Source organism: Galleria mellonella, unplaced genomic scaffold (assembly GCF_026898425.1).
Source record: "Galleria mellonella isolate WM207_F2 unplaced genomic scaffold, CSIRO_AGI_GalMel_v1 utg172, whole genome shotgun sequence".
In the NCBI taxonomy this organism is placed as follows: Eukaryota; Metazoa; Arthropoda; class Insecta; order Lepidoptera; family Pyralidae; genus Galleria; species Galleria mellonella.
The window spans coordinates 4,828,687-4,848,539 of NW_026442015.1; the positions used below are offsets into that span (position 1 = coordinate 4,828,687).

Consider the following 19,853-nt stretch of genomic DNA (forward strand, 5'->3'; position numbering starts at 1 on the left):
AAAGACGGACTTAATGCTAGTAGCGTTCTCTACCAGTTAGTAATAAAGGATGTAACTTTTTTAAATATTTTTATTAGAAAAAATAATGTTTTTGTACTTTTAAGGGTCTCTCAACTAAATAAGAAGCCTATATAAAATTGTTTTCCAAAATAACTTAATTTTTGTTATGTTTATGGACGTAGTAGTAGTTGTATTAGTGTGTTGATTAAAGTAATTTTTTTGTAATAATTATTTTATTATTTTATTAATTGCTTTTACAAGACCTTATTTTAAATTTGCTTCACACATGAAAGTGTTTCCGTCCGTCTTTCCGGTTCATTTAGAATCAATTTTTCAGGCATCCGATCGAGATAAAATTTTGCACATCTGTGCATAGGTCGCTGGGCATGACTTTGGGGGGAGAAGGGATTGTTAGTAATGAGGATTAGTAGCCCCATTGCTAGCAATATCCCAGTCAGGTGGACCTCCTCGTGGTTCCCCCTGGAAACCATCGTGATTAATTTATTGTTAGATTTGTCACGGTGGGCTAACTGACCTGCTTCATTCTCACCTATCATCCCTCACTGGTGCCTCGCCAGTGCGCCCATTCCATTATCATTCATTAAAAAAACCTCTATAAGTGAGTAACATACACCTGTATAAGTGACATTAATTTTTCACGCGCGAACCTCTTTAAGTGGGGGGAAAAAGATTGTTAGCAATGGAGTTCGACATTGCCAGCAATATGCCCTAACAGGTCGACCTCCACGTGGTTCTCCCCGGAAACCATCGTGAACAGTTCATTAGTTAGCGCATAATCCGTCTGCGCCCATTCTATTATCATTCATAAAAAAAAAAACCTCTATAAGTGAGTAACATAAACCTGTATAAGTGACATTAATTTTTCACGAGCGTACCTCTTTGCTATTGCTACTTGCCTATACCTCTATAAACGTCAGTTAAACCTATCGATATCGATCAAAACTGTGTGAGAATGTGTACTAATGGACATAATAGTGAAGATGACATCAGCCAATCATAATCAAAAAACATATTTTGGATAGAGAAGCGTAGAAAATTCCAATTTTTTTTTTAAAGCGCACATACATATAGATATATTTTATACATTATCCTGTTACTCTGTAAGCTAAAAACTTGGGTTAGTGAGAAACCTCTGTAAGAGAAAAAGGGATAGCGGTCCCTTGAGCGCTCACCTATCCAGAGGGCTTACCATGAAATGTTTTCCGAAATTTCGATACAGAACGAAACACAAATTTGATGTTAAAATTACATAATATTTACCGTTTAAAAACATTAAAAATATGAACATATTATTCCTTTGGACTTTTTTGGTAGGATTTATGACGAACGAAATGTTAAGCTCCATTTACTGGTCCGATTTAGGTATGAACGAAAACACGAAGTTGAGTCCGAAATTTCGGAATTTCATTCCATGGTGGTCCCAGGTTTGACTGTATTTTCACAAACATGCACCTATAATAGGCAAGTAAAAGTTCTCTTCTAGCAAATCTTGAGTGCTATTCTTTTAGTAGGCGCTTAAAAACAATATGTTTTACATACAGAGTGAAATGAACATTGTCAGCAGTACATAATAGGTACTACTAAGAATCTACCTATATTGTAGAATCTTGAATCGTGAATCAAAAATACAAATACGACAAAAAAATCTGATCTCCTGTATTCAATGTACACTTAGACCCACACGTTAGTATAGGAAACTCAAAATTTTAATCCAATATGGATTGAAAAACAATTAAAGATTGTGTCCTACAAAAAAATCGACTTCAAATGTGACAAAACTAAAAAAAGATTTTTAAAATTTTTGAAAAAAATGTTTTTTAGGGGAAAAAACAATTTTATATAGAACTGATGGAGTTATATGGTAACAAAGATAAAAAATACAACACCTCCTTGTCTTTAAAGTCGGTAGAGAACATAATTTTTTTAAATTTTTTGATAAACATGTTTAATTTCGCTGGTAGAACATTCCCGTAAAGGACACTAACAATTTTGATTTGAGCCTGTGTACATTTCGTGGAAGGTGACATCGTTTTACGTTTAGTCGAAAAGAAATAGTTGAGGCAATTATGAAAGTCTTTATACATAATTGATAAGTTATTCCAACTAATTACTGTAATATTGTAAACCCCCAGTACCGCTCTTAGGGAGTTTTTTTTTATGGTGATAATGGAATAGTAACCCTACCCGCGCTATCGGTATACACCGGCGGGGCACCAGTGAAGGATGATAGGTGAGGATGAAGCAGGTCAGTTAGCCCATCGTGACGAATTCAACAAAAATTGTTCACAATAGTTTCCAGGAGGAACCACGTCGAGTCGTAGGAGGTCGACCTAATAGGGCATTGCTAACAATCCCTTTCCCCCACTTAGGGAGGTTAGGAGGGCAGTCGACAAGCGTTCAAGAACATTGAGATTCAAGAAGCGTCGAAAGCCACGCATCAGTAACGGGTCACTGCCAGAAATATCTAATACTGTTAGACGGGAATCTAGTTATTTCAATAATTGTTTGATCAGTCTATCGGCTTTCTAGACATGCCTAATAATATTTATTTAAGATGAGCCTTTTTAAATTTAGGGCGCTCGATAGGCTAAGGCCAGTTCTGTGTATTCCAAATATCAGTCTGTGTGAATTCAAATAAAAAAAAAATCTGTATGTTAATTTAATTTGATTTCTATAATGTTTATCAAATTTGATTCAAAGAACAAACGTTTTCACTAAATTTCACATAATTTTTAATATTAATAGAATATGAAAGGTTGTAGTATTTACATTTTTGTAAGTTTCCTTTACATATTGTTCTACGTTATAATATTACTAATTGAGTCACTACTCTATTTGACAACAGATGGCGTTTAAAAATTCTATTTGGGAGGAAATCTTTTAAAATTTCAGTTTTAAAAATTTCATCACTATCAGTTCTGCCATTTTATTATGCAAAAAACAAATACTAATAACATGCAAGCGCTTCAAGAATAATCGTGTTCGTTTAAAAATGCTCATGTAAATTTTACAATGATTTAGGTTATGATCGCGTTCATGTTTACACTAAACAAGTTATGTAAGTTTGTTTTGACAACTGCGCCTCTTGCGGATTGTTTTGGAAACTTAGATTTCCATCGATCGTTTTTATAAATCTTTGTATTATTTATTTCTATTTGATAGATTTTTATGAAAAGCAAACAAGTTTTATTGAAATTGTCATACGAGTAGAAATATTTTTTAAATTAAATTCTAACAAATTTAAATACAATTAATAATTAGTCTTATGGTCTGATATATTTGTTTACATTTTCACTAATTTCTGTTGAAAGAAACTATATAATTAATATTAAGTATGCAAGTATGTAGGTATACAATTTATTAAAGTTTATGGGTATATAACGTACCCATGAAATTATTTTAATAAATTTTAATTTATATTCTGCCTTTACTGCATTTTAATTATAAGTAAAGATAATGGTCATTGTCTTTTTTTATAACGTAGAAGGTAAACGAGTATGTGTGCAAGAATTTATCTACATAAACCTACGGTGGAGGACTGCCACTCATCCAGATGGTAGGGATGGTCTCTTTTCTTTTTTTTTTATGCAACTTAGAATGGTAAACAAGCTGACGGGCCACCTGATGGAAAGTGGTAACCGTCGCCTATAGACATGAGCAATACCATGAACATAACAGAATATACTGTTTCGCTTATCATACTCACTATATGTTGCCATTCCTGAGGACTCAGGTATTATTCCTCTGCTCCCTGTAACTGGTGGAGGGATTTAGGATTATTTTCTAGGGAATGGGACTTGAAAAGGCGGAAAAGCATTTTTAAACATGTCTTTGTGAAGCTTCGTTCGAATCCTGGGGAGGGTACTATAAAGATTAGCTAGTACACCGTGGAGCAGTTGTGTTTGCATGGCTGTGTTTCGGTTTGAAGGGTGGGATATGGCAGTGAATTTACAGGATACAGAGGAATAACACCCGAGTCCTCAGGAATGGCAACGCATTGGGGGTATTATGGGCAAAACAGTATACTCTGTTATGTTTATGGCACTGTTCATGTCTATAGGCGACGGTTACCACTTTCCATCAGGTGGGCCGTCAGCTTGTTTGCTATTTTAAGTTGTATAAAAAAACATAACTATAAATAAAATATTAGTATTGGGAGCGGTGACGTCAGAGGCAGTACACAACGAATTGCCATATGACTCAGCAACTACATACATACATAAATAGATAAACGTGAATAAATGCATATATGCAGCTTGAGTTATTCGCAACGTTCTTTTGACCTCCAGCCTCTTTGTTATAGATTGCAATGTCTAAATATAAAATACTCGTATGTTTAATTATACCATAATCAGAAACTGTTTTTTTTATACAACTTAGAATGGCAAACAAGTTGTCGGTTCACCTGATGGAAAGTGGTAACCTTCGCCTATAGACATGAGCAGTATTATGAACATAACAAAGTATACTGTTTCGCCCGTGATACCTCCCATGCGTTGCCATTCCTGAGGACTCAGATGTTATTCCTCTGTACGCTGTAAATTCACTGCCATATCCAAAATATATTAAAAGTGTTCAATTGTGCGCTCAATTCACAACTGACCCTATGTATACAATTACATGATAATCAATTATGTGTGTTAAGTCAACTATCGGTGTAGTCTACAAACAATCAACAAATTGGTCAAATACATTAATATCTTTGGCGTGCAAGCGATAATTTTAATAAAATATCTAGAGATCTCGATTTATTTATTTATTTTTATTTAATTCTTTATTGTACACACTAGTTATAAGAATAAGACAGAGGTAATCAAATGTACAAAGGCGAGCTTAACTCTGATAGAGTTTTCTTCCAGCAAACCCAAAGTGGAAAGGAGCATCAATGTCAGCGGATACAGCAGTGTACAATATTGTGACAATTTTTAAACAGACAAAATTAAATTAATTGCATTACATTTAATCGTACAAATACACATATACATATACATAAATAGATACCTACATCTATGTATATACTTACACACACATACACATATATATATACAATATATGTATATACATATATAGATAAATAAATATATTTAGATTAATTTAATTCTAAGTTAGAATCCGCAATACGTGTGCTGAGTCAGTCGTTCTTTGATGGTACATCTTTGAACGTGAGATTTCAACTCTTTATATTGCACGACTGCCTTCCTATAATATTTGTACTATTATAATGTTGTTACTTTAAACTTAATTTTGTTGATATTAAGTAATAACAATGTCATGTCATGTCATTTAGTTAAATATTGTTTCTATTTTTGAAAAAATTGTAATTGGCTTTGTGTCTTTACTGTTTTTTTTTTTATTATTTTTTCTTAAAAAAAAATAATATAAAATGGAAATATTATCAGAATTGGTCCGGTACTTTAGTTTTTAAATCAAAATAATTGACTTTTCAATAATTAAAATCGTTGTTTTTTCTTTTTGGGAAGACTATCTTATTATTTCCAATGCTGTCCCGTAAATTAGCAATTACATTATCATCATTAAATCAGCCATAAACTATGCAGTGCTGAACATGGGAATCCTCTTAACAGGGATTTTACCAGTAGTTGTCACACTTGGCAAGCGGATTGGCAACCTCAGTTAGGATTGGACGATATTTTGAAAGGGTCGCTGCTGCTCATATCTCGATTAATAAATTACATATTCATAAGTAGCTTTTTAATTGGCGGAACAAAATACTGGTTGTTGTGAAACAAAATGTATACATATATGGACATACGATTAAACGTTTTAAGTGCAAACATTTTATATTTAACTACCCGTGCCACATGATTTTGTCCGTGGTCGTGTCATGATGGCGAACAGTTACTTTCCTCAAGAAATATACTATCAAATCCATAAAGAGTTTTTCAAATCCGATAGTTAGTTCCAGAGATTAAGCGCGTTGAAATAGATATAGACGTGGAGGTAGGTAAATTGTTATGACAGAGTCTATTAATTTATTTTTATTTATTTCAAATAAACAGTTACATAGACAATACATATTCTTAGTGCAGCGAAACTGCTTTGCAGTTTGTTTGCAGGTTTACGCTCTTGTACATACATACAGATTTATAAACAATTATATCCTATAATTCTATATACTAAATATATATATCTTTATACATACATACATTATCTATTTATGTGTTTTTTGTTTTAATTAAGAATAGGGAGATTACTAGTCATTCCTGGTTATTCAATTTGTGTTTTAACCGTGAAGCAGTTGTATTTGCATGGCTGTGTTTCGGTTTGAAGGGTGGGATATGGCGTGAATTTGTACAGAGGAATAACATCCGAGTCCTTAGGAATGGCAACGCATGGGTGGTATCATGGGCGAAACAGTATACTCTGTTATGTCCATGGTACTGCTCATGTCTATAGGTGGCGGTTACCACTTTCCATCGGGTGGGCCGTCAACTTGTTTGCCATTCAAAGTTGTATAAAAAAAAAATATTTTGTTTAATTCCGCTATTAATACGTAGTAGGTTTAGTTTGTCATCGCACACTACCTAATGGTAGCGGAATTAAACAAAATAACTCTAATTTATAATGTTGTTATTATTTGATTATTGTAAATTAAACTTAAAAAAGTATAGCCATGTGGTCTCGGGCTTGATTAGGCCACCCCTTCCTTTCCATTGCTGCCATCCCTCGCCCTCCTTTAGTCGACTCTTACGAGTGTAAGAGTCGACTAAAGGAGGGCGAGGGATGGCAGCAGCGTCCCTTTTAAAATATCTCTAAAAGCCTAACTGCGGTTGCCAAGCCGCCTGCCAAACGTGGCAACTACTGGCAAAACTCCCTTTATGGGGAACATTTATGTTCAGCAATGGAAAATTAATGACTGAATTAATAATAATAGTAAAAATTGTTGTATCAATAATAATGATTATTAGGCATTTATTTAGTATGAGAAATACAATAGAGGTCATTTTGTTTCACATTTATAATGTACGGAACCCTTGATTTGTGAGTTCAACTCGCACTTGACCGATTTTATTTTTTCATAATAACCCGATTATTACGCCATACAAAATATAGCCAAATCAGAGCATCCGTTATCAAATGATCCCTTTCCTAACGAACAGGAATTAATTTTATGTAGTCTATAAAATATTTAAATAAATTGTATATATTTAAATAAATTGTAAATATTTATATTAGGTATATATATTTACTAATAAGGTTTAATAATCAGTGTCCAAAATTGTATATCAATTACCGAATCAATTTAGTTATGCTAATAAATTTAACCGAATTTATGTCTGACCGTCACCACTGTAGGTAAATTTTAGTGCTGAGTAATTTAAATTTTAATAATTAATTACTAAGGTTTTTTTTTTAATAATTCAATCAGTAAATGTATAACTATATTTTTAAATTTATCACAGATTCATTCGATTCTTAATTTAAAACCTGTCAATTTTATATGTAAAAGTTTAATATATTATAATTATTTTTAATGCTAAAAATAAAATACGTATCTTACCTATATAAACGGTTGTTACGCGGTGCCTAAGTAAGAGATGTCTCTCGGTATATGTCCGACATTGTCCCACTTCACGATTTCACGCATATCATATTTAACATAATAAATAAAAAGTCACTTTTAGACCATTTGAATTTACTTTATGCATGTTACAAGTGTGCGTGACACCCACACCTGACAACAGACGGCGGATTGTAACGCGAGCGCCACTGTCGCGCGGCATTTTCTTGAACTTAAACATTCAGTTTAAATTTGACATTTTTATTTTAATTTAAGACCAAATTTTAAAGTAATTACATATTACAATTGTAATTGTTATTTTACCGACTTTTTTACTGTTTAATATAGAGGTTTAAAATTGATATGGATGAAATGAATATTTCGCATGTACATTCTCAAGAGAGAATTATAATAATCAATACTGTGACGTCAAAGGGCGAAACCTTAGGAATTTGGGAGGACGCGTGTGAAAGAGATGCATATAAGTACTTTACAGTAACGACAATTATTAAATTCATAAATAAATAAATTGATTTTGCGTAAAATAAACGTGTAATACCGACTGGTTTAACTTAGCAATAGGTTAATAGTGAGAATGCGGACTACCAGTCCCATTGCTAGCAATACACCCTGTCAAGTCGACCTCCAAGTGGTCTCCCCTGGAAACCATCGTGCTGAATTCCAGGTGTATTCATCTCGATGAGCTATCTGACCTGCCTTTTCATTCTCATCTATCATCCCTCATTGATGCCCTGCCAGCGTATACCGTTAGTGTAGGCGGTGTTGCCATTCCAATATCATTAATAATTTACCCCAGGGGGAAAGGGATTGTTAGTAATGGAGACTGAGAATCCCATTGCTAGTAATATACCCAACCAGCTCAACCTCCTCGCGGTTCTTCCTGGAAACTAACATGGTTAATTCCTGATGAATACATCATGATAGGTTAACTGACCTGTTTTCATTCTCATCTATCACCCTTCACTGGTGCTCCGCCAGCGTATCCCGTTAGCGCAGGCGGGATTACCATTCTATTTTCACCCATAAAAAAAATCATTAATTAAAAAAAATGTTAATAGTAAGTAGATAGATATGACAGACTAGGCGGAATAAAAATAAAAATAAATAATTATTTTATAATGATAAGAGAAGATAAGATTAGAGATTGTAAGAGAGATTTTGCAATTAAAAAAAAAAAAAACTGACACGCACAAAAATTTTAAATATCTAAAAAATAAAACAAGTAGTTCTCGTCAATGATATTGTAATTATTGGTTCGTTTTTAGTACTTACCTTACTTTACCAGAGGGAGACTGTTCAAAAGTCGATTGCTTTGATACCTCTGTCCCATTCGTGTTTCAACCGTGAAGCAGTTGAGTTTGCATGGCTGTGTTTCGGTTTGAAGGGTGGGATATGGGGTAAATTTACTGGGTACAGAGGAATAACACCTTAATCCTCAGGAATGGCAACGCATGGGGGGTATCATGGGCGAAACAGTATACTCTGTTATGTCCATGGTACTGCTCATGTCTATAGGCGACGGTTACCACTTTACATCAGGTGATCCGTCAGCTTGTTTGCCATTTTAAGTTGTATAAAAAAACAGTATTTTCTTTTGTCTTTTAAAGATTAATACTGTTATACGATTTGTTATTTTTTATTGACATCGAGTATATCTTTTATATTGGTCGTGTGGTCCCGGCATAGAATAGGCTACTCCTCCCTTTATTGTGGGTGTTGTTTTTTTAATAAGTGATAATGGAATGGTAACCCCGCCTGCGCTATCGGTATACACGAGCGGGGCATCAGTAAAGGATGATAGGTGAGGATGAAAAGATAGCTCAGTTAGCTCGTCGTGATGAATACTACACTTGGAATTCAGCGCGATGGTTTCTAGGGGGACCACGTAGAGGTCGACCCAAGCGGATATATTGCTGGCGATGGGGCTATTAGACTTCATTACTAACAATCCCTTCCCCTCCTCTTTCCGTGGGTGTTACAAGAGGCGACTAAGGGAGGGCGACTGATGGGCAGCAGCGTCCCTCTTAAAACTACTGGCAAAACCCCCAAAGGGGGCGGCTTATGTTCAGCAGTGAACAGTTAAAGGCTGAATATGATGATGATGATGATATTTTTCATTTAGAAATAGTGACATCTAACTTTTATTACTGGTATTACGTTAATTATAGGACACCAGATGATGTTGCTATTTATTGTTAGATGGCACTTATTCGTCAGATTTCTAATCAATTTTCTGAGTATATTATTAATGTTTATCTATGCCATAACTTTAGATATCTACGGCCACAACATAGTTGTATGTATCTTTACTATACACGCCATTCAAAAATTCCACTTTTATTTTTCGCTATTGATTGTCATTCTGATAAATACTGCCATCTATTGTTTAGTAAACACAACACACCTTAATATAAGAGCTGTAACTTCCGCTTTTAGTAGAAACACTCGATAATAAATAGTATTGAGAAATGTAACAATAAGGGGTAATTATTTAATTTTCTTATAAATATATTTTATTATGTTAACTCATATTTAGCTTAAGGTATTGTGAACATTTTGTAACAATCAGTGTAGCAGTCTTTACGTGAAACGATAAAACAAAGTCGGTCAAATTAAAAAAAAAAACATTGTTTTCAGTTTTGTATTTTAGTTTACGGATTTGGCCGTAGGTTTTCCGCCTATTAAAGAAAAATAATAGTAAACTTTTTTTAAATTTCTAATGTCGCTATTTACTGTTAGATGGCGCTTTATGATTTTTATATACATTACTGAGTTTTCCTGGATATTCCGTAATATTATTACTTCTTAATATAACATGTAAACACAAACGTATTATCAATAATACATTGTAACAAAAATTAAAAGGTATAATGTGCGTTTAGTAGCATGTTTTCCTATGGCTAGTGCTATTTCACTCTTTACAATTAATAAGAAAGAGATGTAACAAGAAGAGAATATGACACCTTTATACCGAAGTGTTCAGTTTTGTTTCATATGTATTAAACCGTGGGTGCCTTTTGTTGAATCAAAGCGATAAATATTAATATATTTTTAACGTATTGTAAGCCGATACTCGCCAAGTTTTCATTCAAAGACTGGAATGTAATTTACTTGACGATATTTCTGTGGAAACGCGTGTTGACTTACGTTCGTATTGTTGGTTTTATTGATTTACTTATGTCATCGCGGACTTGAATGAAAACACGCATTTAAGTAAGTATAATATATAGTTTTATAATATATTAATGTAGAATTATTGCGATGTAATATTATATGTAATGTAGGCAAATATTTAATGAATATTTTCCATATAAGTAATAATATTTAATTGAAATAAAAAGTATTTTAAAAGCTGTAAGTAATTATACAAGTGAAGTGTTTATTTTTATTTGTTTTTTTTTTCACTCCACATATCATACCACAAAATAATAATATTCATACACATGAAAACAGAAAATTTAAAACTTAGAACCAAACCAAATAAATAAATTGTAAATTAACTATTACACTTAGGGAGGGAAAGGGATTGTTAGTATAATGGAGACTGAGAATCCCATTGCTAGCAATATACCCAACCAGGTCGACCTCCTCGCGGTTCTCCCTGGAAACTATCATGGTTATTTCCTGATGAATTCACCATGATGGGCTAACAGGCCTGTTTTCATTCTCATCTATCACCCTTCACTGGTGCTCCGCCAGCGTATCCCGTTAGTGCAGGCGGGGTTACCATACTATTTTCATTCAACAAAAAAAAAACCATTACACTTGGTATAGCGTAAAGTAATTGGCTCTCAATATTTAGGGAAACTGTATTTTCTAGCAAAAAAAAAGACAATGGAATGGTAACCCCGCCTACGCTATCGGTATACACTGGCGGGGCACCAGCGAGAGGTGATAGTTGAGAATGAAACAGGTCAGTTAGCCCACCGTGACATATCTAACAATAAATCAATCACGATGATTTTCAGGAGGAATCACGTTGATTAGACCTAATAGGGTATATTGCTAGCAATGGGGCTACTAATCCCCATTACTAACAATCCCTTCTCCCCCCATTTGATTTTGGTGATGTTTTAAGAGGGACGTTGCTGCCCATGTCTCGACTATTAAGTTCCCTTAGTCGCCTCTTACGACACCCACGGGAAAGGAATATGTGGTCCATTCTATGCCGGGACCACATGGTTTTATTCTATTATTATTTTTTATTAATAATTAAATTGCAATAATTTTTTCCATAAAAATATCGACGTATATATGAGTTTTGGGGTTAATTGAATAAAGCGCGCTAGTTCGACAACTTGAATGACATTTGGATATAGTTTGTTTCAAGTCATCATATCTGCCGTTAATTGTCTATTGCTGGTCATAGGTCGCCCCTATAAGGGGGGTTCTACTAGTAGTTGCCACGTTAGGCAGGCGGGTTGGCAACCGCTTTTGGTAATGTTTTGGTAATGTTTTAATTCAATCAAATGGAACGCAATTGTATCAATTCATCGCCCATCCCAATATAGTTCAATCGATTTCATCGCCTTTTTCTTTACAACACTCACTATGGGATATGATGGATAAGGAAGCGGTGGCCCATTTTATGTTGGGGCCACACGGCGAGTTCTCTAACGGTAGTACAAATAATTTGTTATTAATTTTATTTAGGGATTTTTTTTCTGTGATAATTTCAACCTTATCGTCAAGTTAAATGAAGCTATAGGGAACACGACGGAGACTAGGGATGGGCGATAAATAAATAAATAAATATATATATATATATATATATATATATATATATATATATATATATATATATATATATAAATAACGATCTGAACAGCATTCTGGCATGGTCGTCAAATAACGGATATCTAACATTATAATATTGCAGTGATGACATATGGAACCGAAATATAGTCCTACACGGTTGGCTGTATGCAAAATCTTCAAGTTAGGTAAGTCGCTCAGTTGTTGAGGGCTCCTTATATCGCTTTAAAAACTTTTTGCTATGATATTAATCTTGTTCACGCACTTATTATTCCGATTATTGTTGATGTGTGTAATGATCTTCTCGATAATGAGGATGTTGGCTTTATCTTCTGTCGATCATATTTCTTTATATCGGTCTCTCAAGTGGCTTTCCATTCGTGAAACGTTAGAACTCTTTGTACCCTCTACACTCTTCTTGGCCCATAGTGACCATTTGAACAAAAAAATAACCACTATGGTTTCCAGGGGATGGAGGTTGACCTGATAGTAACAATTCCTTCATCCCCCCCTGTGAAATGTATTGTAGGGAGTCGATGAATGAGCATATGGCTCGGGACCACTTCTTATGGCAGTTTATCAGTGAGGCTTATGTTCAACAGTGGACACTTAACAGCTCATACGATGACGATCAATATTGAAAAATGAAGAACCTGTTCGAAATGTAAATAAATATATATATATATATATATATATATATATATATATATATACATATATATATATATATATATATATATATATATATATATATATATATATATATATATATATATATATATATATATATATATATATATATATAGCATTAATGGTAAACAACATTAATGCTATAGGTAATTAGATAAAGGAACAAACTTCTTTGTCTATGGCGTAGGTAGTATGTTTATAAATAAACTGCTGACAGATTTAAATATTAACCTTACTTGGTTGTAGTTGGGAGGATGGGCATTGAGGGGCAATGTCCTTAAAATGAATAACCCTAAGAAAATTAGATAGACTCGCTTTTCAGAAGTCACTTAATTATGGCTTCCGTTCTAACAATAAGTTATTTTGCCCTACCTTAAACTTGGGTCTAGCTACGGCCCTTAAACCCTATGTTACTCGTATACAGTATCTCATTGATACCCTGCTCATGTATACCACTAGCGCAGGCGGGGTCACCATTCCATTTTTAATCATAAAAAAAACACCTTAGTACTTAGTAATGGCAACGCATGAAAAGTGGGTGAAAGGGATTGTTAGTAAAGCGGACTACCAGTCCTATTGCTAGCAATGTACTCTATCAGGTCGACTTCCACGTGGTCCCTCGCTCTGGAAACCATCATGCTGAGTTCCACGATGGACTGACTTGCTTTTTCATTGTCACCTATCATCCCTTATTGGTGCCCCGCCAGCGAATACCGTTAGGCAGGTGGGGTTAAGCCATTAAAAATAAACCCATGAAGAGTACAGTGGATGTCTCTGTATCAGAGTAGTCTGTAAGTCTGTGGGGAGACTTTGTACAAAGTCGATTGCTTGGGTACCTCTGTCCCATTCGTGTTTCAACCGTGAAGCAGTTGTGTTTGCATGGCTGTGTTTCGGTTTGAAGGGTGGGATATTGAATTTACAGGGTACAGAGGAATAAAACATGAAAGTCCTTAATAATGGCAACGCATAAAACAAAATCAAAACAAACAGTATACTTGTTATGTCTATGGCACTGCTCATGTCTATAGGCGACGGTTACCACTTTCCATCAGGTGGGCCGTCAGCTTGTTTGCCATTCTAAGTTTTAAAAAAAAAAAAAAAAAAAAAAAAAATTATGGTGGTGTACTCGTCAATGGGGGAAGGTTATTTTCAATCGCAGGTAGACAGTCGGTTTGTTTACTATTTCCAATGGAATAAAAAGCATGAAACGTTCTTAATAATTGTTTGTAATTACAGAAAACAAAAACAAAACAAACAATAACTTGTAGTTGACATGTTAAGAGTACACGTTCAGTTCACCCATTGTTATTTTTCTGTTGTTATTTTTCAATGTGACATCTTTTATAGTTGTTTTTTTTTTCTACATTATTCATCGCTGTGTGTTTTTTTAGCGTATTAGCGAAGTCATTGAACATCTTCAATGCTTATTTTTCAAAAAAATATGACATATATTATATTTTTTTTAAAAAATTGAGAGTTGCCCTCGATTTTCCAGGGATATTTCAACGGCAGATCCTGAATTGACGACATTGAGTTCACCTCAAGAGTATGCATTGTTGAATAAAAATTTTTTTCAAATTATGAAATCGATGGGCGTAAAAAAAAAAAGGAAGGAATAATATACAATTAAACATAGAACCTCGTCCTTTTTGAAGTCGATTAAATAGATAACGATACATTTTTTTGTCTAAATATTATGGATCAGTGATTAAATCCTTATCTGGACGGATTTTGTAACGAAACCGATGAGTAATTTAGCAAGTTTTGGTTTCAGTTCCCTGTTGATGTCTGATTAATTTTTATTCTTGTCACTATTATTTTTATCCGCAAATGGTTTAGAATTCGCTAACTTAATATATTAACTTAGGGCGAAAAGTGATTGTTAGTAATGGAGACTGAGAATCCTATTGCTAGCATAATACCCAACCAGGTCGACCTCCTCGCGGTTCTCCCTGGAAATTATTATGGTTAATTCCTAATGAATTCATCATGATGGGCTAACTGGCCTGTTTTCATTCTCATCTATCACCCTTCACTGGTGCCCCGCCAGCGTATCCCGTTAGCGCAGGCGGGGTTACCATACCATTGTCACCCATAAAAAATATATTAACTTATTATATACATCTACACACACATACGTAGAAGAGACACACACAAACAAGGGCCACTACACTACAGTCGAATTGAAAAATCCTCATTTTTTAAATCGGATAAAAATACAATGAAAATTATATTACTATTATATAGTTTTATACACTTTATCGGAAATGACAATATGGAAAAGCGATTCTTAAACGTGCCCATGGACCTTTTAATAGTAAGCAGGACAACTTGTTGACCCTCGTCATATTATAAGGAAAAAGCTATATTTCTAAGGAAATAATGCAGTATATTTTTTATTAATCTTAATATATATATATATATATATATATATATATATATATATATATATATATATATATATATATATATATATATATATATATATATATATATATATATATATATAAATAGACGGGTTTTCTTACTTTCAGTTGTATAGTTGTGTGCTTAATCTTAATCATAAATATTAATATTTATTTAAAATGCGAAAGTAGTATATGCCAGATATAGAATGGGCCACCCCTTCCTTTCCCGTTGGTGTCATAAGAGGAACTTAATGGTTAGGGGATGGGCAGCAGCGTCCCTCTTAAAACATCTCCAAAAGCCCAACTACAGATGCCAAACTGTCTGCCAAGCGTGGCAACTACTGGCAAAACCTTCTTCAAGGGAAAGGCTCATCTGTGGATAGCTAACGACTGATATGACGATGTTAATGATAAATGGGAATGTGAGCTTGTTTGCTTCCCACATTACATACATAGTACATTTAAAAACTGTTTTTTTTTTTTTTATTTATTTTTATGTAATTTTAACTTATGATCGAAAATATGAGAAAACAGAAACCTTTTTTGAAAGCTTTTTTGTATGGAACTTGTTTTTTACAAATGCAATACTTACTGATAATTTAAATGTGAGACAGTAAGAAGGAAATCGTTGGTTTGTTAACTGCGTCGATATAGATGAAAATTGTTCAGAAAAAAAAGTGTTCATAAACTTGGACACGACTGTACCCAGGCGCTTGTAAACTGTTTCATAGTAAATATGTAGGTGTATAATAAGATGTTAATTCATAAATGTTACAACAGTCTGTAAGCCCGCTTCGGAATGACGGTTCTGTAGCAAATTACTGATAAAGAATATCGGATTTAAAACCTAGTGTCGATTGAAATATGTTTCTAAATTCAATGTTTAATTGTTTCTGCCACCCGATTGTGTTTATACGATGGAATTACGATGTTTCCTCAGTTTATTAAAATTTAAAGTGTGAAGGTCTCGTATTAATGGTAAACATAAAAGTAAATATTTTGAAGTAGAAAAAACTATACCTACTAATATTGATTTGTAAAAAGTATTGATTAGGAATATATATATATATATTTTTGATGGGTGAAAATGGTATGGTAACTCCGCCTGCGCTAACGGGATACGCTGGCGGAGCACCAGTGAAGCGTGATAGATGAGAATGAAAACAGGCCAGGTAGCCCATCATGATGAATTCATCAGGAATTAACCATGATAGTTTCCAGGGAGAACCGTGAGGAGGTCAACCTGGTTGGGTATATTGCTAGCAATAGGATGCGCGGGTGGGGTTACCATTTCATTATAATTCATTAAACAAAAACAATACAATGGACATCATGGGTGATCGTGTCTACATCGTGATCGAGTTCCATTATCACTTAGGGTGCCTTAACTGGACATATGCCAATAAGGCATATACTACACAAGATGGGTCTATCTTCGGACACACTGTGCAGACTGTGCGGGGAGAAATCGGAATCCATGGAACACTTGATGTGCATCTGTGATTCGTTAGCGAGCATGCGCATGAGTCTACTGGGAATGGCTTATCCAGAATCAGGGGACTACAGATGTCTTAAACCGCGGGATATCGTTAAGGTAACAGAAAGGATCTATGAAATGATGGTCTAAGGTAGGGGAAAGCACAAAAGATCCCAATGGGTCGACGTGCAACAGCTTAGCTGATCCCATATGGGAATATAAGATACATTATAACACGAGTAATGATAGAAATAAGAAGTAAGTAGTTTATATATTGTTTTTTGTTTACAGGTACATAAAAAATGAAAACCAGATTGACCTCTGTGACTTACCTTGGCTATACGGCGATGGACAGGCGTTTCTCTAACGCCATGCTCCCGTGGCTGCTACGGGAAATTCGAGCTACCAGCATTAAAGATAAGGTAGTTATTTATTGTAATTATCTATAGTATCTACTATGAAAAATTTTCAGAAGTTTCGAATTAAAAAAAAACGTAAATATTGTGTTATAAAGATTGTGTTCTACGAAGAAAAACCAACTTTTTTCAAAATCGGTTATTTTGATTTAAAAAAAAAACTAGTCTAGTGAATTGATTTTGATAAAAATTCTATGGTATCAAATCTGTAAGTATAGAAATATCTGTAAGTACAGATAAAAAAAAAATTTAGAATGCACTGAGTTATGAAGTAACAAATATAAAAAATACAACCGACTTGAGCGTCTCCTTCTTTTTAAAGTTGGTTGTTTAAAAATTATTATGACGTGTTAAGATATACCTATCTACTAACTACTTACTAACTATAGCAGGGGTGGGGGGAAAGGGATTGTTAGTAATGGAGACTGAGAATCCTATTGCTAGCAATATACCCAACCAGGTCGACCTTCTCGCGGTTCTCCCTGGAAACTATCATGGTTAATTCCTGATGAATTCATCATGATGGGCGTTAGCCCATGATGAGAATGAAAACAGGCCAGTTATGGTCTGTTTTCATTCTCATCTATCACCCTTCATTGGTGCTCCGCCAGCGTATACCGTTGGCGCAGGCGGGGTTACCAAAGCATTTTCACCCATAAAAAAAAAAAAAAACTATAACAGGGGGAAGGGATTATTAGTAATGCGTACTACCAGTCCCATTGCTTGCAATATACCCTGTCAAGGCGACCTCCACGTGGAAATCATCATGCTGAATTCCTGGTGTATTCATCACGATAGGCTAACTAACCTGCCTTTTTATCTCACCTATCATCCCTCACTGGTGCCCCGCCAGCGTATACCGTTAACGCAGGCGGAGTTACAATTCCATTGTCATCCATTAAAAAAAATCTAACTATACATATTCCATAGTTAATATAATATTATACTAGTACTTATACTAATTTGACCATAGCTCGACAATTTTTTATGTTTATATATATAATTTTCTTTGTTTCAGTTAAGCATAGCTATTGAAGATGGGTGCTTGAAAGCTTACAATGGGAACTTCGAGCCCGTGATCGTTCATAGATTAGTAGACATTTTAAGGTAAGTTCTTATTAATATAATTATAATTCATTGTAAAATTTACTCTTTAACTTTTTCTTAATTGAATAATTAGGAAAAAGTTATTTAATATATGGTATATTTATACGACGAAAATAACAAACAAACATTTTTTTTATACAACTTAGAATGGCAAACAAGCTGACGGCTCACCTGATGGAAAGTGGTAACCGTCGCCTATAGACATGAGCAGTACCATGGACATAACAGAGTATACTGTTTCGCCCATGATACCCCCCATGCATTGCCATTCCTGAGGACTCAGGTGTTATTCTTCTGTACCCAGTAAATTTACGCCATATCCCACCCTTCAAACCGAAACACAGCCATGCAAACACGACTGCTGAATGGAACAGAGCTATATCTTCTATGCTTATAATAAATCTATAGAGAGGTCAATTCTGTACATGAAATATATTTCCAAAAAACTATCAGGGGGTGATTAGTGATCGATACTGATGTCAAAAATGTAATCAGTAAAATTTTTGTCTGTCTGTCTGTATGTTCATTATAGAAACAAAAACTACACGACGGATTTTAACGAAACTTGGTATAATTATTCTTCATACTCCTGGGCAGGTTATAGTATACTTTTCATCACGCTACGATCAATAGAAGCAGAACAGTGAAGGGAAATGTGTCTGTTACATCAAAACCACATAACCGTGAGGAAGGACATAGGCTACTATATTACTATACTACTATATTTTACGACAAACAACAGAAACGTGGACGAAGTCGCGGGCAACAGCTAGTGTAGTATATTTTTCTTTAAATCTGTAAGAGATTGCCCTAGCGATAAGACCGCCTTTTGTACCTTTATATGTATATTTTAATCTGTACTCCATGCTACTGTATTTCAATTGAATTGTTTATATGTCATTGTTTATTTTTATGTTTTTGGTGTAATAAAGAGTTTTTTTTTAATGGATGATAATGGAATGGTAACCCCGCCTGCGCTAATGGTATACGCCGACGGGGAACCAGTGAGGGATGATCGGTGAGAATGAAAAGGCAGGTCAGTTAGCCCATCGTGATGAATACATTTGGAATTCAGCACGATGGTTTCCAGGGGAGACCACGGGGAGGTCGACCTGTTAGGGTATATTGTTAGCAATGGAACTGATAATCCGCATTACTAACAATCCCTTCTCCCCTGTAATAAAGAGTTAAATGAATAATAAAATAAATATATTTATCTTATCTATGGTTGTGATAATCGTTTGGATTGTATTGAATGTATTTTGTATGACTTGCCCAGGGCCAGCCAGGTCCCTGGCCGACCAGAGGAGCTGTTCTATATACTGCTCAACGAGAAGGATGCACTCCTCAACTGCTTTTTGTTCAGAGCGGCCACTGTTCACGAGGTAAGTGCTATTTTTTTATGCAACTTAGAATGGCAAACAAGCTGACGGCCC

General features: G+C 34.5%; 2 protein-coding genes across 3 annotated transcripts in view; one reads left to right on the forward strand and one right to left on the reverse strand.

The window, feature by feature from the left end:
- LOC113514209 (P protein-like) overlaps positions 1-7,752 on the reverse strand; it is a 62,564-nt gene extending 54,812 nt beyond the window's left edge. For both annotated transcript variants that reach the window (XM_052892981.1, XM_052892980.1), the window contains exon 1: positions 7,544-7,752. The gene's annotated coding sequence lies outside the window, so the exon portion shown is untranslated. The remainder of the gene's footprint in view (positions 1-7,543) is intronic.
- Positions 7,753-10,391: 2,639 nt separating this feature from the next.
- LOC113510198 (TBC1 domain family member 4) overlaps positions 10,392-19,853 on the forward strand; it is a 56,666-nt gene continuing 47,204 nt past the window's right edge. Inside the window, exons 1-4 of the mRNA XM_052893051.1 lie at positions 10,392-10,777; positions 17,186-17,316; positions 18,329-18,417; positions 19,697-19,802. Coding sequence (XP_052749011.1) covers positions 17,197-17,316; positions 18,329-18,417; positions 19,697-19,802 — 315 coding nt within the window. The 5' untranslated portion in view covers positions 10,392-10,777; positions 17,186-17,196. The remainder of the gene's footprint in view (positions 10,778-17,185; positions 17,317-18,328; positions 18,418-19,696; positions 19,803-19,853) is intronic.